Source organism: Bos grunniens, chromosome 29 (genome assembly GCF_055505025.1).
Source record: "Bos grunniens cultivar Pamir isolate PY7600 chromosome 29, Bosgru_T2T1.0, whole genome shotgun sequence".
Classification (NCBI taxonomy): domain Eukaryota; kingdom Metazoa; phylum Chordata; class Mammalia; order Artiodactyla; family Bovidae; genus Bos; species Bos grunniens.
Window position 1 is genome coordinate 2,703,105 of NC_141193.1, and position 26,127 is coordinate 2,729,231.

The following is a 26,127-nucleotide window of genomic DNA, read 5'->3' on the forward strand; positions in this document are numbered from 1 at the left end:
CCAGACCTGGTGCTGGCCGCAGCACGCAGCTCGGCGTCACCCCGTTTCACCCCCCACCCCCGCATATACACGCACTAAAGCTTTCAGCAAGCCAGCCCTGCCCCCAAGCCCAGCACTGGCTGGGGACCCTGAGGCTGGGAGGGGCCGTGTCCCGGGAGCCTGCACATCCCAGGGCCGTGTTCTTGGGGGCCTGAGAGTCACAGATGAGATATATGGGAGGTATCACACTCTCAAGTTCCCCCCAACCCTGACCCATCAAGAGCTGAGGGGCATTTTACAGGTGAGTCGGGCTTCCCTTATAGCTCAGTCGGTAAAGAATCTGCCTGCAATGCAGGAGACCAAGGTTAGATCCCTGGGATGGGAAGATCCCCTGGAGAAGGGAATGGCAACCCACTCCAGTACCCTTGCCTGAAAAATCTCACGGACAGAGGAGCCTAGTGGGCTGCAGTCCATGGGGTCACAAAGAGTTGGGCACAGTTGAGCGACTAACACTTACTTACATACTTACAGGTGGGTCAGGCAGGGAGGGGGCCCAAGGCTGACCCAGAACCCAGGCTGGACGGAACCTGGGCCTGTGGGCCTCCTGGGACGAGGGGAAAGTCGCATCACCCAGAAGCGCCCCTGGACGGTTTGGGTGGGCTGAGGGCCGTCCAGGCGTCCCAGCTAGAGTGCGGTGGAGGAGACCGCCCGCCCCTGCCCGGGCCCCACCAGCCCAGGAGCCTCGGCCCCAGGCACCCAGAGCAACGGACGGTCGTTTCTGGCTGATGCTCACGTCGGGGAGACCCCTGGACAGTCATCTGGAGCTCGCGGGGGGCAGGGGATGAGCGGTGCGCTCTGTGGGAGGGTGGAGAGGGGGTCGCTAAAGACCTGGGGGCCACTGGGAGGGAGGGGGAGAGAATGAATGTGAGACCCCAGCGTGAGAGGGCACTGGGCTGTGGCAACGGGCACGGCTCTGGACCTGGGGATGAGCGCCTGGCTGGTTCCGACCGCCTGCCTGTTTCAGGCCCTGGGTCACTTGGTTTCTATAGAGCCTGTGAGCCACCAGCGTGTGGTCATGGGAAGCGGGTGGGTCTCCCCTGGGGAGAGGGGTGATCCTGGGACCGCCAGAGGGTGGCGTTGGCCTCCGCAGGGCCTGGCCCAGAGCAGCAGGGACCCCGAGAGGATTGGGGCGTAGGGCCCACTTACCAAGGGGGCCCGGCGCCTCTACTGCTCATGTGACCCTGAAGCCCTGCCTGCCCATCCCTGCCCTGTGCGTGGGTTGGGGCGGGGAGTTGAGACACGGCTTGGCTGAGCTCAGAGAGGTCTCGGTGCTCCGGTGCCCCCTCAACGCCCAGAGATGAACACGGGTCCTTCTCCAGGGGGCAAGGGTGTGCACAGGGGACCCAGGCTGGGGACACCAGCGGGTGGGGGCGGGTCCAGGCCCCAGCTCTGCCTCCGGGGGTCCTGCCCAAGCTTTATTTTCCAGAACCAAGACCAGGGAGACGGATACGAGGGCTCAGTCCTCCCCCAGCTCCAGAGTGAGAAGGACAGACCGCGGGTCACAGGGAAGGTGATTTCTGTGCAGACGCCGGGTGCAGGACCAGCCGGACAGCTCATCAGGTCCCCAGGACACCAGGGTGGTGTCGTCCTGCAGCTGAGCCCCGGGCCACCTGCCCTCCGTGTGGCCTCAGGAAGCCTTCTCGAGTGGCAGAGGCCTATCTGGTCCGGCCAGGCCCTGTCTGGGGACTGGGGCTGGACCGGGGCCTGCAGGGCCCAGGTGACCCTCGTGGAGGCCTGGGGGGAGGGGACACTTGTCTGCAGCCCTCGGGGTGGGATGCCATGTCCCCAGATGGCTGACAGAGCCTCGGACTCTGCTGGTCAACCTGACTTGACCTTGAGTGTCCCAGGATGATAGATTGTGGCCTGCCGGTAGGCAGGAATCACCCCTTTGTGCCCCATGGGTCAGCCCGACAGAAACCCTGTGGGCACACGGCCCTGAGATAGACGGACAGAGGGAAGGAGGACAAGGTGTGACCTCTGGAAGGTAGTTTGTGAGTGTGAATCAAACGTGAATCACCCCTCAAGGGTGATTCTGGAAATTTAGTACAGGGCGTGAGATCCGTACAGTCGATATCTGTGGCAGGAGCCATGCAGGAGGATTCGCTCTGCAGGCATATTTTCAGGAGTGAAAACACCCATCGGCAGGTAGGAGGCGAGAAAACCAAGGGTGATGCAGCAGATGCTAAACACGGCCACGGAGACCACGCCACGGCCACGGAGACCACGCCACGGCCACGGAGACCCGCGCCACGGACACGGAGACCGTGCCATGGACACGGAGACCACGCCATGGACACGGAGACCATGCCACTGGCACGGAGACCGCGCCATGGACACGGAGACCGCGCCATGGACACGGAGACCATGCCACTGGCACGGAGACCGTGCCATGGACACGGAGACCGCGCCACTGGCACGGAGACCACGCCATGGACACGGAGACCATGCCACGGGCAAAGAGACCATGCCACAGACACGGAGACCATGGCACGGGCACAGAGACCACGCCACGGACACGGAGGCCACGCCACGGGCAAAGAGACCACGCCACAGCCACAGCATGGAGGAGGGGGCCATGACACGGCGACTCCAGGGCAGGGTGACATAAACGGTAGACAGCCCACTTGACCTTCTCAGTCTTGTATGCGTTCCCACGACAAGCATGCGCCCTGTTTACTGCAGAGCATGCCCCCAGCAGAGCTGGCACCTGGCCGAAAATAAATGAGAAGCCAAAGATGCTGGGCCTGGAGCTGGGCTTGGGGGAGATGGTCTTTGCATGGGCAGGTGGCCAAGGGTCCTAGAGGAGTGTGGATTGGCCTGGGGCCCCTCCATCGGGTCCACCTGGACCCCCTCTTCAGCAGCCAACAACCCCCAAGCTGCCCCACGTGCAGGTCTCCTACCTCCAGGCTGGAGTGGATCAGGACCTGTTTTCCAGGTGCCCGTGGCTACGCCAGCCCCACTGAGAGGCCGTCAGCTCCTGGCACCCCATCTGGCAGCCCAGGACTGCTCCCCCATCCCGCCCTTCACATGCCTCCCCTCCCCGACATCTCAGAATCTCTGCTGCAGAACCTCCTCTGTTCCTGGGGGCAGGGCGCCCGTGTGGGGTCCCTGGCTTGTCCCTGCAGCCCCAGTGCCAGGGAGCGTTCGGTGTGTAGCAGATTCTACCGATGACGTTCGTTGGGTGGGAGGGGGTATCTAACCCAGAGGGATATGCATACAGCAGGCACCCAGGAACCAGACTCGGCTGACTGAGGCTGTGACCCCTTCTCCACCTTCGGAGCTGCTCCAAGGGGCCAAGAAGAGACTGCAGGGGGTGGGGAGGACACGGGGGACACTGCAAAGGCAGAGGCTGGGGACGCATGGCCCAGAGGCCCATGCAGGGCTCCAACAGGTGTGGAGAAGACAGTGCTGGAGTCTCTCCTGGGGGTCTCTGGGGAGGGTGGGCTCAACCCCTCCAGGAGCTCCTCAAGGTCACGGAGGTGTCCAGAGTGAGACTTTCTAGAACCTTCCCTGCTGCCTTCTGCTCTCCAGGGCCGTGTGTAGATGGCCAGGGGCCCTTGTCCCAGGACCCCGCCCAGAGAGCCGGACCCCCCACCACAAACACGGGCTTTGAGGGCAGCTACAAAGGCCGGCAACGAAAGCAGGAGGAAGCAGGGGCGCCAGGCAGGAGGTGAAGACGAAGGTCTATTTTAAACCAGAATTCAGGGAGATGAGAGGCAGCCACACCCGGGGGCGGCAGTGGGGACCACGGGGTGTCGCGGGAGCCTCAGTTACACTGACCTCTCTGCTTCGATATTTCACATTTTCCATGCTGCCAAGTCAAAAGGGATGGCCTTAAAGCTCGCGCTTGAAGGCTTCAGGGGAGAAGTCATAAAAGCCTTGAGGCGAGAGAAGAAATACACGCAAGATTACAGCCCCATCCTCCCCCGCAACAAGCCAGGTGCCTCTGAGGACACCAAACGGATGACATCGGTGGATTGGAGGCCGCACGCCCCCCGAGACGAGGACGGCCAGAGACACAGTGATGCAGGCTCAGCGTCAGCAGTGATACGAGAGGGAAGAGGAGCCGGGGGCGTCACCTGGGGTCCACAGTGTCTGGCCCCCGGTGGGCTGCAGACCCACACGAAAGCGTGGACCCCCCGGAGCTGGGCCCCGGCCTGGCCCACTGCAGAGTGGCCTGGGGCCTCCAGCCCCGCCCTGGGCCTTTGGGAGGCTCCAGCCTGATGACCTGGCTTTCCCAGGGGTCCAAGATATGCCCCCTGATTCACAATGGCTCCCCAAGGTCAACCACACCATGCCAGACACCCCGAGCTGGGAAGCTGGCGAAGACTGGGAGCCGGGGTCCGGGTGCTGCCCTCGGCTCCTAGAGGCCTGGGCTGGGGGTGGTCACCCCTGGGAGACCACTGGTCCAGCGTGTCTCCTGCCGGGCAGCCTGGAGAGGGCCATGATGTGAGCTGGGGCAGAGGGTGCTGGCTGCCAGCCCCCCGTCACCTTCTCCCCACCACCGTGATCACCCCCAGAACTCCGCTGGGCTGCCACGTGGCCGGTCACCAGCTCGGAGCCCTGGCAGCCCACGGGGAAGCTTCACAACTGAACAGCACACTTGTGCCCGCTTTTGCTGGGTGCCCACAGCAGCCTCTCTCGGGCTCCGGGTTGTACAACCTCTGGGGCCTCCTAGGAGGTGGCCCCACCAGCGAGACCTGAAGCCAGGAGCTGCCTGGAGGTGACGCCGGTGGGTCGGTGGCCTGAGCCCTCAGCCCCTGCGCACACACATGCCCTCCCCAGGGTGAAGGCCACCCCCTACTCCCTTCCTTCCTCTTTGGTCACGACCTAGCTCTCAATGACGTGGCAATGGGCAGTCACTGCCCTGGCCAGCCACTGGGCAGCTTGGGGCACCACCAGCCTGGACACTGGGCACTGCCGAGTGTGCCCCGAGTGCCAGGGGCTGGCACTTGACTGTGCGAGGCCCTTGTCTCCCTTTCCCACCCTGAGTGCTCACCATACACACACACACACAAACACACACACAAGCAAATCAGGGACGAAGCAGTTCCCCCAGGAGTGTCACCCCAGCCTCGGGGTGCCAGCGCCCCAAGTCTTGGCAGAAAGGCCTGTGGGACTACAGGCAGTGCGCTCAGGGCAGCTGCAAGTCACCCTCAGGAACCAGAGTCCCAGGGCTCCAGGGAGGGGCTGGCACTTTCCCCCTCTGAGACGGCTCTTTTGAGAGAGTGTTGCTCGGTTCCCAGGTAAGCATGGGTGATGCAAGCGCAGCGGTTCTCCCCGGGCTCACTCCCCAGGCCTGGGCCCACCGGGAGCCTGGCAGCCGGGCAGGGACGGGCGGAGCGATGTGTGTGGCAGCGGGCACGCCTGGTGTGCCCAGGTCTCCCAGCTGAGCAGGACGCAGGACGCAGGCAGCAGAGAGCCCAGAGGGGCGCACGTCAGCGGCCAGAGGCCAAGGACCACAGTGTCCCACCTGCAGACACTGGTCAGCAGCCTGTGTCCAGCGAGCTTGGGCGCCGTGAGACGCACGCTGGCCCAGGGAAGCCAAACACGCCCCCTCCCTGGTGGGGAGGTCCCCCCAGCGGTCAGGCCCGGCGCTCAGCCAGGCACCTGAGGGGTCTGTGCCTCTCTGGAGGCCCCGAGAGGTGGCCACATCTGTATACAGGTTATCTCATCTGTATAGTAAGGCAGCCCTCTGACCCCACCTCCAGGATCGCTGGGTCCTGGGATGTCACCCCATGTCCCCAGAACGCCATCCCCTTCCCACCCAGCAGTCAGCCCGAGCCCAGCTCCTAACCATTGCTTCTCCAGGAGTCTCCGCAAGCTCCCGGCCCCTGCCCACTGTGGCCACCCTCTCCTGGGTGCGGCGGGCTGGAGGATGGCACCCCGGAAAAGATATGTGGACATCCCAACCTCACGGGCTGCGGAGGCGACCTCCTTAGGAAATAGGGTTTCTGTAGACATGACCGAGTGAAGATGAGGCTGTCCTGGAGCAGGTGCCCTGGTCCAACGACCGTGTCCTTATAAGAGGAGAACAGGACACAGAGACCCAGGAGGAGGCCAGGTGACCACAGAGACAGAGGCTGGAGGGAGGCGGCCACAAGTCCAGGGACACCCGGGGCCCCCAGAGGCGGGGAGACGCAGGAAGAGCCCTCCTTCAGAGCCTTGGGAAGGAGCCTGTCCCGTCAGGGCCTTGATTTGGGGCTTCTGCCTCTGGAACTGGGGGTCCGTTTTGGTTGCTGTAAGCTACCAGCTTGCAGTCCTGGGTCAGGGCCGCCCCAGGCTCTCACACTAGGAGCTCAAAGCTGCCCTGAACCAAAGGTGAGTGTGGACGCTCCGAGGATGTGCCTGGGACACCCTGTGCCCCCAGGCCCCCTGCTGAGATGGCAGGAAGGGGACCTCTCCACGCAGCAGAGCGCACAGACCTCAGACGGAGCTGACCGGGCGCCTCTCCCCTGTCCCCACCTGGGACACATCCACACCGGCCCTGCCTGGTCTGTTCCCACGAGAAGCAAGACTGAAGGCGAGCACACCACTCCGGCCCAAACCAAGCAGAGAAAGCTGGTGCTCCCTGGAGAACGGCCTGCTGTCGCTGGGGAGGGTCTCCAGGCAACAGGGATGCTGTGTTGGGGTCACCTCCCAGGCTCCGAGCAGGAGGCTCTCCGTCCCACCCCGCCCACTCCTAGGGAAGAGCCGGTGCTCAGAAGCCCCTGGAATCGGCCGTTGAAGCCCCCTCTGCCTCCCGAGCCAGACCCGAAAGAGCACATCACACTTTGCTACGACGTGGGCAGACGCCGGATGCAGCCGGGTGACACGGGGACTGTGAGTCATCACGGGTCTCAGTGGGAAAGCGCCTCTCTCTCCAGTTCACTTTCCAGCCTCCTGACGGTGTCAGGGGAGAGAAGTCTGGGTCTTTACGCAGCGACGTCTCCACGAATCTCTCTACTTAACGAAGCAGGGCAGCCTCGGGCGCAAAGCTGCAGCAGACAAAACGGGGCAGCGTGACCCACGGTATAATTTGGTGTTTCGAGCTCACTGCATTTTTAGATTACCTGCTATTCATTACAGGTGAGGGTGATTCTCCAGTTGCAGTGACAATCTAAGGTTTCTCATAGATGCACATGTACTTAAGTAAAAATAAATGAGTGGACTTAGCCATGTTCTAAAAACACTGCAAATAGATGGGGAGAAAGTGGAAACGGTAACACATTCTATTTTCTTGGGCTCCAAAATTACTGCGGATGGTGACTGCAGCCACAAAATTAAAAGATGCTTGCTCCTTGGAAAGAAAGCTATGACAAACCCAGACAAAGCATTAAAAATCAAAGACATCATTTTGCCAACAAAGGTCTGTATAGTCAAGGCTATGGTTCTTTTCCAGTAGTCATGTGAGAGCTGGACCATAAGGAAGGCTGGGCACCAAAGAATTGATGTTTTCAAATTGAGGTGCTGGAGGACTCTTGAGAGTCCCTAGGACTGCAAGGAGATGAAACCAGTCAACCCTAAAGGAAATCAACCCTGAATATTCATTGGAAGGACTGATGCTGAAGCTGAAGCTCCAATCCTTTGACCACCTGATGCAAAGAGCCGACTCATTGGAAAGGACACTGATGCTGGGAAAGACTGAGGGCAGGAGGAGAAGGGGGCGACAGAGGATGAGATGGGTGGATGGCATCACCAACTCAATGGACATGAGTTTGAGCAAACTCAGGAAGATGGTAAAAGACGGGTAATCCTGGTGTAACGCAGTCCATGGGGTTGCAAAGAGTCAGACACGACTTAGAGACTGAATGACAACAATGACCCAAGTCTCCAGAAAAGGGTTAAATTATTTCTCGTTTATACCCAAGGCTGCAAGGCATTGTGTGCAAAGCATTTTAGAAAGATTTTCCTTGAACGTGGGAAGGCTTTTAAAGGTCTGGCGCTGAGCAGGGGATGCTGCTCTGGCCGGGGAAAGGCCCCCATGGCCTGAAGGAGTGGGTTCCTGGGGGCACAGTTTCCACAGGGTTATTCCTGCCTGGCAGGCCAACTGGGGCCTGACCAGAGGCGGGATGCTCCGGACTGGACTGGGAAGTGATGAATGGCCACGTCGGGCAGAAGAGGCTCGCCAGAGATAAACAGCATGTTCTTTATGCTTTCGAGATTTAAAAATAAACTGGAAAACGACACAGTTTAAAAATAATGAACAGGCGGGAGAACAGTCATTTGCCTGTGTGTCTTCCTCCCAGCATTTGTTAAACCGCAGTTTAAAAAACAATCTGCAGCTCTGCTGGACGGCAGGGACACGAGCTGGTGGGAACACGAGCTGTGGGGGCCGGAGGCGGCCCCACGTGGGAGAAGCCCCTCAAGGGCCCACTCGGCACGGAAGAAGCCTCTTTTCCCTCTGCACTGGGAGCTCTCGGTAGGAAGCCCATAAGGTCAGACCTATTAGGTGCGCCCGGGGCCACTCCCTGAAACAGCGTCTGCTACTCCCAGCTAAGGGTCTGCTCCCCTCCTGGGCTCTGGGTGGAGGTCTCCATGGGCCTCCCTTTGCATCCTCCAGGAGCCCATCAGGTCTGGTAACAGGGAGGAGCAGGGGACCCCGGGGAAGACCCCCACCAGCATGGTAGGGAGCACGCACTCCGCCCTCAGGACTCTGCACACGGCCGCGGGCACAGAAAGGTCTGCGAGCGTCGGGACGAATGGCCCGGTGGCTCAGCGTCCGCTTGGCCACCCAGCCCGCCAGAAAGGCCACGTTTGGTTCCACATGGAGGGTGTCTGCTGGACTGGACGGCAGGCAGTGGGGAGGGGAAGCCCAGATGCTGAGGCTGGCAGGGGGTGCTGTCCGGCAGGCGGGAGGCCAGGGAGCAGTAGGACCTGGTGGCCGCAGCCGTGCTGACCCCACAGACGCCCACGACTCCCTGCCCACAGGTGGAGCTCAGACGCGGATAAGCGTGACTGGGTGTTTGTGTGAGAACCTCATATGGTGTGGGCTTCTGCCTCCATTCCAAGTCCAGGCACTGGAAATGCTGGCCAAGGGATCCCGGGCAGATATAAGACCATCAGGATCCAAAGGAGCGAAGTCTGAAAACATTTCCAGACATTTATGGGTGGAAGAGGCTCTGATCACCACAAAATCTTACTCCCTACAAACATTTGGGCCTCGCAGGAAATAAAAATAGAAACACAGCCCAAGAACCCACTGATGAGTCCTCCCCCTGTGCTGGGGGCCCAAGGTCATGGTCATGGCTGAACTGCACTGGCCAAAGCCCTGTGTTGGGGTCCTGACCCCCAGGACCTCAGAATGTGGCTGTATGTGGAGACGGGGTCTTCAAAAATGTGGTTAAGGTAAAATGAGGTCACTAGGGTGGGCTCCTAATCCCACAGGACTGGGGTCCTTACAGGAAGAGGAGGTCAGGACACAAACACACTCAGAGAGATGACCCTGTGAGGACACGGGGAGGAGACGGCTGTCTGCACACCCAGGGGGAGGCCTCAGGAGGACCAGCCCTGCCCACCACTGGGTCTGGGATTCCAGCCTCCAGGACTGGAGACGACGAGCATCTGTAGCGTCCGTTACAGCAGCCAGAGCTGACTAATATGCCCACACGAGCAGGCTTCCCCGAGACAGATGGATCAGCACCCAGCACCCGGGGAACAGGGGCATCTCCCTGGCCACACCCGGGGAGTGCAGGAGAGGAGGTTTCTCTCCCAGGGTGAATGCCCAGCACAGGGGCCCGAGTCCTGCCGGGGACACTTCCCAGCTGGTGGCCGTGGCCCAGGGTGTCCCCCAGCTCCCAGAGGCCTGGGGTACCAGCATCACCAATGGCCCTCTGCACCCAGGCCCCAGGAGACCAGACGACTGGGCAGCTGCCTTCCACCAGCAATCTGCTTCCACGGAACAGCCGCGTGGAAATACCGTGGTCTCGGTCTTGGCCGCCATCTGGGTCCCAGGTTTGGCGTGGGGCGGGGGTGTGTTTCAGCCTGGGCCCCTCCTTGCTCCACCCAGCTCCAGGCAGAACCTGCAGACCCTCAGCCAGCCACCCTCCCTGGACCATTGACGTCACAGGTTCAGTCTATGCTTTTCAGCTTAACTGAAGTATAATCAGCAAATAGAACAGCGAGACATTTAAAGACCTGTAGGTCATGCTGATCCGATACATGTCTCAGTGAGAGAGAATTCTTCCAGTCTAGTTAATTAGCACATCCGTCGGCTCACATATTGGTATTTATTTTTTTCTTAATGAGAACAGTTACGTTCCAGTCTCCCAGTGAATTTCAATTCTACAACAGTGTATCAACTACAGTCATCACTTTACATGTAGTTCTTGCTTTTAATTAACAGAATGACTGGTCACTGAGCGACCCCTCGGGGGACCCTGGCTGACATCTGTGTGTGCACTTGGGAGCTGATTGTCAGCCTGCAGCCCACGCAGAGGTGGAAGAAAGACCTCCCTCCAGAGGGATTCAAGGCGACAGACAGTCCTGGCGGGTCTCCAAGGCCAGGAACGCCAGGGGATGCGCTAGGAAAGGGCATCTTGAACCCAGACGGCACAGTGAGCTGAGGACCTCATCCACCAGGAGACGCATCCCCAACCTACCCACCCGGGCTGGGTCCCCACGCCCACCCCATGACTCTTCAGCACCACCCGTGGCTGGGTGTCCTTCTCCAGGGGAAAGGCTGGCTCCCCTCTACGTGCGCTGGGGTGTCCATGGCAGCCACGTGGCCCCATCCAGTTGCGCTGCTTATGTGCTCCCCCTGGGACCCCGAGACCTCACCCCAGGCCCATACCCCAGAGGAGCGCCTGCCTACGTGCCCCAGGAGACCCAGCGTAAGACGGGATCAGATGGAACTGACCCAAGGCCTCTCGACAGAACAGTGGGCCTATGAAAAGTGTTAGTCGCTCAGTCGTGTCCAACTCTTTAAGACCCCATGGACTGTGTAGCTCGCCAGGCTCCTCCGTTCACGGAATTGCCCAGGCAAGAATACTGGAGTGGGTTGCTGTTCCCTTCTCCAGGGGATCCTCCTGACCCAGGGATGGAACCCAGGTCTCCTGCATCGCAGGCGGGTTCTTTATGGTCTGAGCCACCAGAGGCCCAAGAGCTCCCTCAATGATGGAAAATAAGGAAAGTCAACGGGGCACGGGCACTCAAGACCACCATGGCCGAAAGAAGCTACAAAGGCTACGTTTTCGTGTTTTTGCACCTTCTCCATGACTCCGGGATTACGGGAAGCGAGAAGGGCGTGAAGTCAGCGTGACTGTCATGCGACAGTTGTCATGCAGCCACAGGCCCTGCGCTCGTCTCTGGACTCGCCCAAATACGGCAAAGGCGCAGGGGCCACGGGGGGCGTCAGCTCCGCGCCCCCGTGGGGGGACCGCGGAGGCGGGGGTCAGTTCCCACGCTGGAACTCTGGGCTCCCGGCCTGAAGCAAGCGGAGCCAGAGGTCAGGACCTCGATGAGGCGGGATCGGTTTTATTCTCGTGTGGTTTCTGTGTGTAAACCTTTCCCAGCCATTAATCATTAATCAGAACTGCAATCAAGGATAAGGAACGATCCCTCCCGGCTGGCAGAGCCTCGGCCGATGCGGGCCGGACGGCTGTGCCATCGGCGGGGGGCCAGCTCTGTGCTTCAGACGTGTCCTCCTCTCATCTCCAGGGCCAGTGCTGCCGTGCCCTTTTCACAGATGGGAAAACTGAGGCCTGGAGCTTACAGGACCCGCCCAGGGCCCCCTGGCTAGTGACGTGTCCGAGCTGGGGGCGCTCTCGCCTGGTTCTTGGACCACTGAGCCCACGATGCAACCATTGCACAGCTCGGCGTCCATGTGGTCGGACAGGAGGCTTCAGAACCCCCACGGCAAGTCAGGAGCCCCCTCTCCAGGGCGCTGCTCACAGTAGACTCAGGGCATCTGGGTTAATGAGCTCCCGTGACCCGCCTGCCACCGCCTAAAACAAAACACCCAAACCAAACAAACAGGAGCAGCGGCTCACTGACCCGTCAGGAAACAAGGGACAGTTTCCCAGTAAGCGGGCGGAGGCGAGGGCCTGGCCCGGGGTTCTGGCCCGGAGACCGGCCCCAGCCCCAGGGGAGAAGGGATGGTCTGGACCAAGAGGTGGTGTGTCCACAGTGGAACGCGGCTCAGCCACGAGAGAAGACCAACGCCTGCCGTTTGAGGCAACACAGATGGATCCCAGGGCATTACGCTTAAATGAAACAAGTCAGATGGAGAAGGATAAACCCTGCAGGGTCTGACTCGTATGTGGAATCTAAGCAACAAACAAAAAAGCCAGAACAAGTGAACAAGCCAAAAAGATACAGAGGGGCCGTGGTTGGGGGGCACGGGCGTGTGACATGGGTAAAGGGGTCATCGGTGCCGGATGGGGTGCAGACCACCCTGTGTGAGCACGCCACGGAGGATACGGAGCTCGAAGTACCACAGACACATCCTATACACACATGAAACCGACATCCTCTTGTAAATCAGCGTCACCTCGGTTTAAAAAATATTTATAAAACGTAATATAATATGTGCTAAGTCGCTTCAGTTGTGTCCGACTCTGTGTGACTCTATGGATTGCAGCCCACTAGGGTGCTCTGTCCATGGGATTCTCCAGGCAAAATCCTGGAGTGGGTTGCCACGCTCTCCTCCAGGGGATCTTTCTGACCCAGAGATCAAACCCATGTCTCATGACTCCTGCACTGGCAGGTGGGTTCTTTACCATGAGCGCCGCCTGGGAAGCCACCCTTAATATAGTATATTTCGGGCAAAAGAGAAGCGCAGATAAGGGGCGAGGTGGACCCATGCAGGGCCCGCAGACAAGGTGGTGGGCCGGGGCTGCGCTGCCCAGACGCCTGGTGTGTTCCCCGCAGGCCTGCTGGGTGCTGCCAGGCCAGCGGGAAGGGCGCTCCAGGCAGGGGTTCAGCACCTGCTAAGGCACAGAGGTGCCGATTACAACAGAGTGAGCGCCCAGCAACCTGGGAGAGCAGGGCGGGGCTGGGGGGTGGGGGCTGCCCCAGGCTGAGAGGGCACCGGCCCAGCGCCAGGCGGCTGGAAGGTTCTCCTGCAGGACAGGCCTCCGCTGCTGCTGGTGGGGGAGACACCCAGCCCAGGGAAGGTCTACGTGGGAAAAAAAGCGGGACTGCGTGGCCGAGGTCCCGGCGGCAGGCTGAGCACTGAAACTCCACTTCGGTGTGTGTGTGTGGGACGCCTTCCCCTCTCTCCAGGGGCCTCCAGAGCTCACTACTGACCAGCAAGGATGACCCACCCTGGCCACTGAAATGGACAAGCAACCGGGCCCCATTCCTGACTGTCCTCACCCTCCGGGCCACCCAGTGGGGCTGAATTCTGATGTTTCTGGGTCAACGTGTCGCCTCTGCTACTAAGTCGCTTCAGTCATGTCTGACTCTGTGCAACCCCACAGACAGCAGCCCACGAGGCTCCCCCGTCCCTGGGATTCTCCAGGCAAGAACACTGGAATGGGTTGCCATTTCCTTCTCCAATGCATGAAAGTGAAAGTGAAGTCGCTCAGTCGTGTCCGACTCTTAGAGACCCCAGGGACTGTAGCCCACCAGGCTCCTCCGTCCATGGTATTTTCCAGGCAAGAGTACTGGAGTGGGGTGCCATTGCCTTGGCAACCCCAAACTCTCCTAGCCTCTCAGGACCAAGGGCTGGGCCTCTTCCCATCCCCCTCTTTTTAAAAAGCTTGAGAGTATACTTATTAGAATAAATACATTGGTTAGACACCTAGATTAAAACGGTAAAAGGATTTTCATACGGTTTTTAGGCACGATACACACTGTTTACGACAGCATCAGTACTTGGATTTGGGATCTGGGGAAAGATAAAACTCACTCAACCTTCGGGTCCTGCCTGTGGGTCCTGCCCCCCAGGGGACCCGTCCCTAGGGCCGGGAGCTGAGTTCAGAGGCAGCGCGGAGAACTCAGAGCAGGGTCCCAAGCGGAAGCAGTGTGGGTGGGCTGGAGTGGGTCAGGGCTCTTCAAAGTGGGCTGCCGGCTTCGCTCCAGAAGCGGGTGGAGGATGCAGGAGGGGCACCAGGCCCCCCAAAGGGCTCACTCGGGGCGGCCCTCGTGGGCGACTAGCAAAGCCCCCTCCTGCCCTGCCCCAGGACTGCAGAGACTACGGGCAGCAGCAGGGATCCGCTTCAGTGACACCAAGTCCTGGGTGAACCCGAGGGGCTCGGGGAGAGATTTCCAACCCCAAGTCTTATGGCATTCACACTTTTGACAATGAGTGAACACTTTCTTCCACGTAAAACCTGCTGGAACCTTCAGCTATAAAGCAGTGGGAAGGGCAGGTGCTGGGGACCCAAGCCCTCTAGAGATGGGCCTCTGGATGCCCCCTCTCTCAAGCTCCTGCCCTGGGACTCCCCGTCTTGGCGGGCAGGAATGTGGGACACAGGATGGCAAAGATCTGGGGGTCTTAAGGGAGACCTACGGATAGGGCTTCCCCGGTGGCTCAGACAGTAGAGAATCTGCCTGCAATCCAGGAGACCTGGGTTTGGTCCCTGGGTGAGGAAGATCCCCTGGAGAAGCAAATGGCCACCCACTCCAGTATTCTTGCCTGGAAAATCCCACAGACAGAGGAGCCTGGGAGGCTACAGTCCATGGGGATCAAACACGACTGAGTGACTGACACTTTCACGGATGGGGAAACTGAGGCCTGGTGAGGACATGTGGTGATCTCTGCATTTTCAGGGCAATGGTTTCCTTGTCTCTTTAGTGGGAGTTGCATGGACCCTGTGAGCCCTAGGCCCTCAAGCCCAGCTTGGCTTGGGGAGGGGAGACGGAGGCCTCAGGTGAGTGTCTGCACTCACTCAGGACATCGGGACAAAGGCTGCTTCTGTGGGTCAGTTTGCACTCAGGAGATGCTAAATGCTAAAGGCCATCTAGGTGCAGGGAGCTGGAGCTCTCTATCTGTGGGCGGAGTCCTCTCCCCACCTGCGATCACCTTTGGGCTTTAAAATGAAGCCTCAGCCCCCCTGCCCTCCCCAGACCTCCAGGCCCTTCCATGTGCCTGGCCAACATCACCAACACATGGCCGATGGTCACCCACTTCCTGACTTCTCTTGGGACTGCGGAGGGCCCGGGTTACACAAGGGGAAACGGAGCTTTGGAGAGCAAAGAAACTGCTGGCCCCAAGGCCTGGGCTAGGAATCCCCGAGCCTCTTCCTTGGCTCAGCCCCCAAATCCACCATGATGCCTGGCGCTATCTACCCCAGGCCCACCTCCAACCCCAGGCCTGCACCAGGGCCCTGGGGGCCGGCCAGCTCAGCCCAGGCCAGCTGGCAGACGGGCTAACAGGGATCCAGACTCCCCGCAGGGACAGGGTTATGCAGGAGGGCCTGTCCTGTCCCTCTAGGTGGCTGAGCACTGATCCAGAGAAGGCCTCGGCCGGGGCACCGAGGATGTGGACATAGAGGCGTCCCGAGCGGGCAGGGGCTCGTCCGTGGCCACGTCTGGCCACACTCTCAGAGCCCTGCCCCAGATGCCACCCCAGGTCCCCCCTGGGAGGCGGGTCGGGGTGGGGGAAGGGGACTCCTCCCATTCCCTGTCCTCGGGGTTGGAGTGACGAGCCCCACAAGCTCAAGGTCCACAGGAGGATGTGCAAGGGCCCCGGACCTCTGGGTGTCCCCCCGAGGGTGAGTGAGGACTGGCTGTGACACCCGCCCCACACCCAGTCCAGCAGCAAAGCCATAAAAACACATTGAGCAAACGTGTCAATAAATAACAGCGGAGGCCTGTCCCTGGGCTCTCTGACCTGGAAGGTTCCGTGCTCAAGTCTGCAGACCTCAGGGGCCGGTCCCTCCCCAGCTCCGCCCCGCCCCACACGGTGACCCCTGAGTGGGGTGGGTGAGCGTCACCCTCCCCGACAGGCCAGGCAGGTCTTGTTCTCCCGCTCACCCTCCGGCCACTCCCTCTGGGCTCCTGGGGACGCGGCTCTCCCAGCAAGGGCAGGCTGGAGAGAGCCCCCGAGGAGCTGCCCCTGCAGCCAGCACAGCCCCAGTGACAAACCCCTGGGAGACCCCGGCCCATTAACGGGCTCTGCCGTAGGGCTCTCGCACAGGCGGGCACAGACTGCCCCACCGCCCCACCCTCCCCACGCCCTGCACAGGCCTGGCCCTTTAAGCCACTTCCCCTGTGCCGTATTCACCCCAATAGGCGGGCACATCAATACCGCCACCTGAACCCTCCCACAGCGAACGCACTTTTACTCAAGTGGAAGCTGCTGAAAATGGGCCCGCACTGGCTGTGACCCAGCCAGCAAGGGAAGGAACAAAGGCACTGCCCCTGCCCACTGTCTGTCAAGGACCGAAAGGCTCCCTCCCTCCTGGCTCAGAAGCAGGCCCTTGGCTTGGTTCATCTCCTCTGGGCCATCGCCCCTTCTGCCTTCCTGGGGACTTGTCTAATCCTGGTCCCCAATCCCACCCTGGCCTTGAAGAAAGGAAAGTGACCCCTAGCTGGTCACAACGGTCAGGCTGGCCAGCGGCCTGTGGGAGGGGGTGCCCCATAACCCCCGCTTCATGTGCTCGTTAACCTGTAAAGTAGTCCTTCACTGGGTTATGAGTGGCGCTGCCCAGCTGTGGGGCCTGGACACCCTTGCAGCTCCCCCCTCTCCATTTCAGCCAGGGTCAGAGAGGGCCTGGGCAGCCTAGGCCCCCTTCCATTCACCCAGTAAATATCAGGCATTCCCCCAGGTCAGCTACTCTGCACACAATACTTCCAATCCAGGAATGGCAGGACCCCTGGGAAGGGGGCAGGCTGGGTCCGTCCTTCCGAGGGCACAGGCCACTCAGGTGTCCCACTTGCCAATGCTGGTGAGGCCCACAGACCAGGAGGGAAAGGCAGGATGGGGTGTCCCTGGGCAAAGACGATTCTACTGCTTCATTTGAGCACCTACTGTGTGCCAGGCTGGTGGTCAGAGACCCGGGGATACCAGCACCTACTGTGTGCCAGGCTGGGGGGCAGAGCCCCAGGGAACACCAGCACCTACTGTGTGCCAGACTGAGGGTCAGAGCCCCAGGGGATACCAGCACCTACTGTGTGCCAGGCTGGGGGTCAGAGCCCCAGGGTACATCAGCACCTACTGTGTGCCAGACTGAGGGTCAGAGCCCCAGGGGATACCAGCAACTACTGTGTGCCAGACTGAGGGTCAGAGCCCCAGGGAACACCAGCACCTACTGTGTGCCAGACTGAGGGTCAGAGCCCCAGGGAACACCAGCACCTACTGTGTGCCAGACTGAGGGTCAGAGCCCCAGGGGATACCAGCACCTACTGTGTGCCAGGCCGGGGGGCAGAGCCCCAGGGAACACCAGCACCTACTGTGTGCCAGACTGAGGGTCAGAGCCCCAGGGTACATCAGCACCTACTGTGTGCCAGACTGTGGGTCAGAGCCCCAGGGGATACCAGCACCTACTGTGTGCCAGGCTGGGGGTCAGAGCCCCAGCGTACATCAGGCAACGAGTGAAGGATAACCCAAATGCCAACACGTTGCCTGCCGTGGGCCCAGCTGCTCTCTCTGTATCCATCCACTCAACTGAACGAGTGCAGGATGGAGGTGGTTTCAGAGACGATGGATCACGGTGCTGAGAAAACGAAGCCTCGCACCTTGGAAGGGAGGAGCAGAGGCCAGTCTGGAGACAGGAGTGGGTGGAGGGTGGACTTGAGAGGTGAGCACAGTGCTGGCTCTGAGGCTTTTGCCAAGGGCCCAGTGGGTCCCTTGGGGCTGGCCAACCAGGCTCGCTCGTGTCCTGCGCCGTGGGAACAGTCTCTCACTGGCTTCATGACCCAGATAACCTTGGCAATTCTCTGACGGCCCTGCGGCTTCCCGGGGCCCGGCCGGGTGGTTCCAGGGCCCCTCCCAACGGTCCTCGAGCCTCCCTCTCTGAATCCCAAGGGCCTGTGATGCGGGCGCAGGGATTCCCTCCTCGGGGACTCCCAGGGGCACTTCCAGGTGGCTCCATGTCTTGGGTGTGCAGCGCTTCTTACCTTGACGGCCGATTCCCCAGCTACCTCACTGGACAAAGAACTCGAAGCCAGAGTCCTTTTGTCCCAGACCCAAGTCGCATCTAAGCCCTGGCCTTCGATGGGGCCTGACTTCAATCCTGACCACAGAGCGGGTGCCCACTCCCCTTAGTGGGATACCAGGATATGACAACTCTACACCCACGGGCACACAGGAATCCTGGCTTGGAGCAGCTGCAATGCTGGAGGACACATAATCCAAAGTCTAAGTCCTTTGTCCTCAACACCACCATTCCCTGGACGAGTTCTATCTGCTCACACAGCTCCCCAGCCACTGAAGGTGACAAGCCACCAAGGCCAGCTGCAGGCCTGCACAGAGCTCATCCCCGGGGCTTTTCCCTCGACCCGAGGGCTCACAGGGCAAGTCCAGCCCCGACAGCAGCCCTCTGCTCCTCTGTGACGGCCTCGAACAGCACGCCCGGCCCTCGGAGGGGCCACTCAACCCTGCCCCCACTCCCTGACTGTGCCGCCCTGGCTCCCCACCACTCCTGAGAGCAGCCAGGCAGTTCTACCCGACCTGTGGACCCCTCCCTTCAAATCCAAAAGATGGGGATCCTTTTGACGCACGCCATGCGCCCCTGAACAGCCCCCAGCCCCAGGGTTCAGGCCTCACCCGGGTAACTCTTCCTAGCTACGGCTGCACACCTGTCCCTTGAGTGAACGGGAAGCGGGGCGGGCACGCTTCCATCACCTTGGGTGCGCTCTTGTCCACCTGTGCATTGTGTGGGTGTGCGCGTGTGCACCACCACACACGCGCATACTCTGGCTTAACCACGGCATCAGCGGGAAGCGCAAGTCCCCCAAACACCTGCTGAAAACACCCAACAACCTTGAAAGCACTGGCCTGTCACCCAGGTTTTCTCCCTCCTCCAAGTGCAGCGTGTCACCTGACTGCACAGTTCAGGAAGCTTCCAGGAAGACAGATTTCAGGAGAGAAACTGACCCCCGGACCTTCTGAGCACTGTAATGACCATCCTAGGGGGGAAGGACAGCGGCCGGCATTCTGGAAAGAGCTGGAACAGACCTTTGGAGACTCAGCTGATCCCTTAGCCCGACTCAGGCCAGCCTGACCCCCAGGTCCAGGAATGAGGGGCTTTTCTCCGGTGTCCAGGATTCACTGCCCACATGGGTCCACGTCGGCACTGCGGCCTCCCCAGGAAGGGCCCAGGACTCCCGGCAGCTGGCGGGCCTCCGCCTGGCCCATCTGCTTTGTCACCATCTCTAAACACAGCTGGCAAGACAGACCACACAGACGCACCGAGTGCCTGCCCTCCTGGCAGCCGGGCCCTGCCCTGCATGGGTGCAGGCAGACAATGGGACCACAGACCTGGAGCCCGAGGGGAGCTGTCCAGACGCACCCGCCAACTGCAGGTGGCCCACAAAGCCCGTCAAGTTCAAGGAGTGGCGTGGCCTCACACAGCCAGGGAAATGGGTAAAAGCCACAGGCCAACCACTCTGCCTGCCATTGTTGAGGGCAGGGCTCTGACGTCTGGGACCCGGCCCACCCGGCCCACACAGGTCCCCACCCTGGCTGTGACCAGACTGCGGCTGGACCCGGCCTGGGGGCGTCCCTGGGGCAGGGGGAACCACAGAGGTCAGCCTGTAAAAGGCACCTTGAAGGGGCTCCGGCAGATTATCTCTGGTGCAGACCGAGTAGCGAGTTGCAAAAACCTCCAAATGGTGAGACAGAGGAAACCCAACCAGCTGCTTGGCCGGGGCCTGGCCCATGATGACTGGGGGCAGAGAAGCCCACCTCCCCATGGCGGGGCCTGTCCACACCCCCCGGGGGCCACTCAGAACCCCGATTCCAGGGTCTTCCACAGCAGACTGCCGAGCTGGGCGGGGGTGGGGGGTGGGTGGAGGGTTGGTCCAGGCTGTCCCTGGGGGTCCCAGGGGGCAGTGGCTGCCCCCCAGGGCTGCTGGCACCCCGACCTCACATCCCACCCTTCCCCGACACCCAGGCATCCTCAGGTGCACAGGACCCTCATGCAGACTCATGTCACGGGAACAATGTTGGAGGCTCCGAGTCTTCAGGGGCTCAGTGGTCTAGAGAAGGAGGGGGGTGGGGACAGCAAAGGTCCCCCCCCACTCCCGAGCTCAGGCATCCTCACTGGGAACACAGACCAAGCCCGGAGCTGGAAGGCCAGACCCCAATCCAGACCCCAATCCAGACCCCAAGCAAAGGTAGCACGCGTCCTCCCCGCAGTCCCTGCCCCTTCAAGACTCCCTGGGTCTGGGCTGAGCGGGGACACAGAAGCGGCTCCTCCAGGCTGCCTCTTTCAAGCCCCCCAAACTGGGAGCCCGGTTACCCGACGCACCTCACGTTCAGCACCACCCGCCCCCCAAAGCCGCCCGCGTCTGCGATCGTCCCCGCGTCACCCCGGGCTCCCCAGGGCCGGTCACTTTCGGGGGCTGCAGGGCTGCGCCCCTGTCCCCCGGGTCCGCAGACTTTGGCACGGGGTTCCCCCGACCCCGCAGCCCGCCCCCGCTCCAACCGGCGGCCGGCTGGACGCTCCCGACCCTCCGGGCCGCAGCCCCTCCGGCCCCCTTCCCGCCCGCTCCCCGGCGCCTCCGCAGCCCTGCCGCCCCCTCCCCGCCCGCGGCGCTCCTACCGTGAGAAGCGGGGCGCGCTGGGCCGGGCCGGGCCGGGCCGGGCCGGGCGCGCGGGGGCTCAGCTGGCGACGCGGCCCGGCTGCAGGAAATGCCAAAAGACTGATCCAACCGCGGGAGCGGAGGGAGGGAGCGCGGGGCGGAGGAGAGGAGGCAGGGCGGAGGGACGGAGGGCGCGGCGGCCGCAAAACCCGGGCGGGATCGCAGTGCGGAGCCGGCGCGCCTCGGACCCCCGCCCCTGCCGGGCTGCGCCCCGCTCACCCGTCCCGCTGCGGGGCTCCTCCCCTACCCCCAGCCCGCCCCGCGACGGGGGTGCGGACCCTCCTCCGGAAAAGGGGTGCTGGCGGTGACTGGGGTCAGCCTCCAGGGTGAGGGGTGTGGGAGGGCCCGTCGTGGTCACAGATGCTTGCAGGCCTCCAGCACCCCGCTCCCAGCCAGGGTGTGGGGAGACCCCTCTCTTTCTGAGCCCAAGACTCTTACCAATTCTCCCCCAGGTGGAAGCCACCAGAGCTTAAGAGGAAGCCCAGAACTCCGAGGCCATTGTCCCTGTCCCCCGTGTGTGGTTAGATGGACACTGCTTCACACTGGCGTTTCTAACAGCACCTCTTTCTCAGGATGTATATACATACACATACATATATATATTTATTTTCCTTTTTATTTTTTGCCAGGAGCCTGCCTTCCTGTGAATTTCCTCCTGTGTCCTCCTCACCCCTTCTGCCCTCAGAGACCGTTTTAGACCCTGAAACCTTCTTGTACACATAAGAGGCTCTAATTCTGCTAAACAACCCCAGGGGGAGTGGAGGAGGTCAGGGGTCTCCCCCAGCCCTTCCCGGGTGCCCCAGGACCTGCTGGGGTCTTCCTCTCACCCTGTCCCCCAGGGGCAGACCAGCTGGAGCCAGGCCCACCCACTTCCAGGCCTGGCAGACCAGATAGGGTTTCCAAAGTCTCAGTTGCTCCCTTCTAAGGGGCACGACTGACTTTCGGCTGAGCCCTGGCACCCCATGTTGCTGGAGCGTTTCCTGAGCCTGGTGGTCAGAAGGAAGCAGCTTGACCGCCAGGCGGAGCTGGGGGGCTGCCCAGAGAGGCCCCTTCCGGCCCCTTGAGTTGGAACAGGCTCGCAGGGGAGCGGCTGCAGGACTTCCTACCAGAGCTCTGCCCCAACCAGCCAGGTGGGTGGCCTCAGACCATGGCCATTTTCATGGCCACCCCGTTGGGCCAGGGGTGGTTCCCCCAGGGCATCAAAGCACGGTGGGTGAAGGGGTGCGGTGTGCGGGGTGGGTCTGGCCTCACCCCCGGGACTCGTCCCACCTCACCGTCACCTTGCGAGGCCTCTGGATGCAGAGCTGCTCAGACAAGATGCTCAGGGCCATGATGGGACCTCTCCGCTTCGTCGGGGTGGGATCTGCTCCGCACACACGGGCTGAGGAGACCAGCCTGGAGGCTCTTCACAGCTTCTGCCTGGGGCTGGGTGCGGCTGCCGGCAGCCTGGCCAATGGCTGGTTGTCAGGGCCAACCCACAGGGAATGGAGGAAGAAAACAAAGCCGCCGTCCCCTGGGGTGGAGGTCTCAGGGGCCTGAAGTAGGGAGAGTCTCCAGTCACTGTGATGCTGGCTGCTTGAAGCCAGCTCACGTTTATGAAACGACACCGCTGAGGTCAAAGGGGCACCTGGCCGAGTGTGGGGCAGAGAAGCCCGGGGGCTGGCCGCAGGGGCCGTGGGGCCGCACTGGGCGGGCTTCACGTCCAGGAGCTGCCGTGCAGCTCTGCGCCTCGGTCTCCTCACCTGTCTCAGGGGCCAGGACTCCGTGAGTCCCCGGGGAAGCAACAGACCCCTCAAGTGAACCCAGAGGAAGGGGCTGACAGGTCTCTGAAGAGCAGCCCTGGTTCTGAGTTTAGGACATCTCCCATGATCTGCCTGGGAGAGGTAAGATTTCTTTAAAGGCCCCCTGCAGGTACGGAGAAGGCAATGGCACCCCACTCCAGTACTCTTGCCTGGAAAATCCAGTCAACGGAGGAGCCTGGTAGGCTGCAGTCCATGGGTTCACTGACGGTCAGACACGACTGAGAGACTTCACTTTCACTTTTCACTTTCATGCATTGGAGAAGGAAATGGCAACCCACTCCAGTAATCTTGCCTGGAAAATCCCATGGACGGAGAAGCCTGGAAGGCTGCAGTCCATGGGTTCACTGACGGTCAGACACGACTGAGAGACTTCACTTTCACTTTTCACTTTTCACTTTCATGCATTGGAGAAGGAAATGGCAACCCACTCCAGTGTTCTTGCCTGGAGAATCCCAGGGATGGTGGTGCCTGGTAGGCTGCCGCCTATGGGGTCGCACAGAGTCGGACACAACTGAAGCGACTTAGCAGCAGCAGGTACGGAGGACTTAACTCTTTCTCAGGTGAACACAGTTTAAAGTTAAGACAGTTTCCACAGTTTCCACCAGTCTTCAGCTGGGCGCATTTTGCCTTCCTCCTCGAGGTGACCTCGGGTAGTGTCCGGAGACACCCTTGCTTGTCACAGCTGAGGGTGCTCCTGGACTCCAGTTGGGGGAGGCCAGAGTGGCCAGCAAACACCCATCACACCCAGGAGAGAGACCCACGGTGGGAACAGTCTGGCCCCAAATGTCAGCCGTTCCAAGGCCGAGACACCCTGCTCTCGAGGGGGTGTGCTTGTCACCCTTGGGGTCGCTTCTTAGTTCTGGGTGGTCCACCCATGGGGGTTGCAGGAGCCCCCACGGGTCTTGCAGGTAGACCGCCACCCTGTCCCCAGTGCCATGCCAAGGGGCTCTAAATGATGACTCCAATCCTCCCCCCAGTTCTAGAAGGCAGGTCCTAACAGGCTCCAGGTTACAGGCGGGGAGACAGAGGCACCGAGCCAGCAAAAGGTCTCCAGGCTCTTGCTCCCCCACAGCCTGGTCCAGAGCTGTCCCTGAGCCTCTGAGCTCTGCCCCTCCACCCTGCTGATGAAGAAGACCACAGGCTCAGAGGGAAACCCTTGGGGGCCCCTGTCCCCTCGCTGCATTGGCTGCCTCACCGGGCAGGGCAGAGCAGCCAGAACGCTTAGGAACAGGGGTGTCTGACAGGGTGCCTCCCAGGTGGGCTGCGGCGGGAGCTGGCTGGGCTGGCCCCCCGGAAGGGGCCTGAGCCAGGTGGGTGCTGGGTACTTTCATGCCTGCGGAGCGGCAGAGGCAGCAGTGACTATTTCCCCATTTCTCAGGTAAGGAAAATAAGGCCCAGGTATAAGGGGTGCAGCTGGGTCCCCGCCTCCTCACTGGGCCCAGGGCAGCAGCGGAGTGGCCCAGGGATCGGCCAGGACAGGCCAACCTGGGCCGGCTGTCTTCTGCTGGCTGCAGAGCAGATCCATCCCTAGCATGCGGCCTGTGGACTTTGCTGGACACTCAGGGGCAGCTCAGAGCCTCTTTGCTAGGAGACCCTCAGCTCCTGAGCCTTAGTTTCCTCGCTTGTGCAGCGGGGCTGAGGTGACGCCCCTGCGAGGGGTACATGAGGTCCCAGTGTGGTCTCCACAGCCCAGCAGTCCATCGTAAGAACACCTGCGGCATTGATCGCCAGCTTGCCAGGTGCCAGGCGCTGTGTCCTCACTTTCTGGGCATGCTAGGTTGCAACCTCTCCTCTGCCCGGAGACAAGGGTTACCATCCCCACCCTGTCGAGGTGAAGTGACCAGCTCCAGGCCAGGCAGCTTGGGAGTGGCCTGAAAGGGAAAGTCGCTCATGGACTGAAAGTTAGTTGCTCATGGACTGTAGCCCGCCAGGCTCCTCTGCCCATGGGATTCTCCAGACAAGAATACTGGGAGTGTGTAGCTGTTCCCTTCTCCAGGGGATCTTCCCAACCCAGGGATCAAACCTGGGTCTTCTGCATTGCAGGCAGAGTCTTTACCAGCTGAGCCACCAGGGAAGCCCGGGGAGAGGCTTAGGCAGGACTGAACGCCTGGAGATCTAGCTGAGGTGCGGGAGGCCAGCTGTCCGTGCCCCTCCTTGGGGCTGGGCGTGCCGAGAGGGGTCATCCTCCAGCCCCGTCCCTGCGGCCTCAGCTCCCGCAGGGAGGCACTGCACCCCTGTGCCTGTCCCTCCTGCTCCGTCCCAGGAGACACTGTCTTCCTGAGAGGGTGTCTTCATGGGCTGAGTCACTGAGCCAGGTGTAGGGGCTGGGAGGGGCTGCTCTCTGCTCTTTCTCAGGGAAACCTGTGAAATTCAGCTGGAGAAGCTCCCTTGGGCATTCTGAGTCATGTGGGCACCAGGCCCGGGCTTCCTGAGCCGTCCTGGCCTGGATGGCTCCCTCTCGGTCTCTCTGTTTCCCTCTCTGTGCCTCTGTCTCTCTCTCTCACATACGCACCCCTGTCCTTCAGGAGGACACATTCAAACCCCAGCACTTGTTCTACCTGGAGGGACAGGAAGGTGTTATTTACCAAGACACTCAGGGACCCCACAGGAACCACTGACGTGGGCTCCAGAGGCTGTGTGTGGGATGCGCGATGCTGGATGCTGCATGGACATGGCCATGTGCCCACGCTCAGACCTCCCTGTGGTCACAGGGGTGAAATCTGGGCCGGCAGACTCTGCCTCTGGCCCTCCTGTGTGGATGGAGGTGGGCACTGCTGTGAGGGGGGCGGGCACACGCCTGGGGAATGCCTGAGGTCCCCGAGCTGGACAGAGCCCACCGCATGCTTGCTGGTGTGGACAGAGAATGTCACCTGCCGTATCGGCAGACAAAGGATGTTGCAGCCACGAGGCCGCCCGCCACCGCAGCTGTCCTGACTGTCACCCCACGGGGACTCAGGATGGAGAAAAGCAGGATGCTGGCCCCAGACAGCCGAGGTTTAATCAAAGGAACGGCTCCAGTGAGCCCAGACTCTTGCACATTCCCACACACAGAAAACTGCTAAGTTCCTTAACTTGAGATGTCTAATTTTTTTTTAAATTAACAGCAATATTTTGATGTTCTGATTACCTGGTTTTTGTCACAAAACTCCTATATATCCTGGCTGCTCCCTTAACTCTTCGGAGCAGTTTCTCTGAGCAGTGTGAGAGGTTGTCCCCCAGGCTTAAGTCCTTAGCACGTCTGCATGTTCCAGTCTCCAATTCTCCTCTCCTTTATCCTATAAGCGTCCCTGGTCGCTCAGACGGTAAAGGATCCGCCTGCAGTGTGGGAGAGCCTGGTAAAGGATCCGCCTGCAATGTGGGAGAGCCAGGTTCAACCCCTGGGTCTGGTAGATCCCCTTGAGAAGGAAACGGCGACCCACTCCAGTATTCTTGCCTGAAGAATCCCATGAACAGAGGAACCTGGTGGATGACAGGCCGTGTGACACAAAGAGTCAGACAAGACTGAGCAACTAACACACCGCCTACTTTCGGGCTTCTCTGGTGACTCAGATGGTAAAGAATCTGCCTGCAATGCAGGAGACCTGGGTTCGATCCCTGGGTCTGGAAAACTCCC

The 26,127-nt window shown here is 61.0% G+C and overlaps 1 protein-coding gene across 4 annotated transcripts in view; it reads right to left on the reverse strand.

The window, feature by feature from the left end:
- The window catches only part of OSBPL5 (oxysterol binding protein like 5), a 67,584-nt gene extending 45,446 nt beyond the window's left edge, over positions 1-22,138 (reverse strand). For 2 of the 4 annotated variants that reach the window (XM_086383901.1, XM_086383900.1), the window contains exon 1: positions 20,673-20,774. Coding sequence is in view for 2 of the 4 variants with exons in the window: in XM_086383899.1 (XP_086240025.1) it covers positions 21,993-22,043 (51 nt within the window). In the remaining 2 variants the exon portion in view is untranslated. Of the gene's footprint in view, positions 1-20,672; positions 20,775-21,992 lie in introns of those variants that run through there. The other 2 variants (XM_086383899.1, XM_086383898.1) reach the window with 2 other exon arrangements.
- Positions 22,139-26,127: the final 3,989 nt, after the last annotated feature.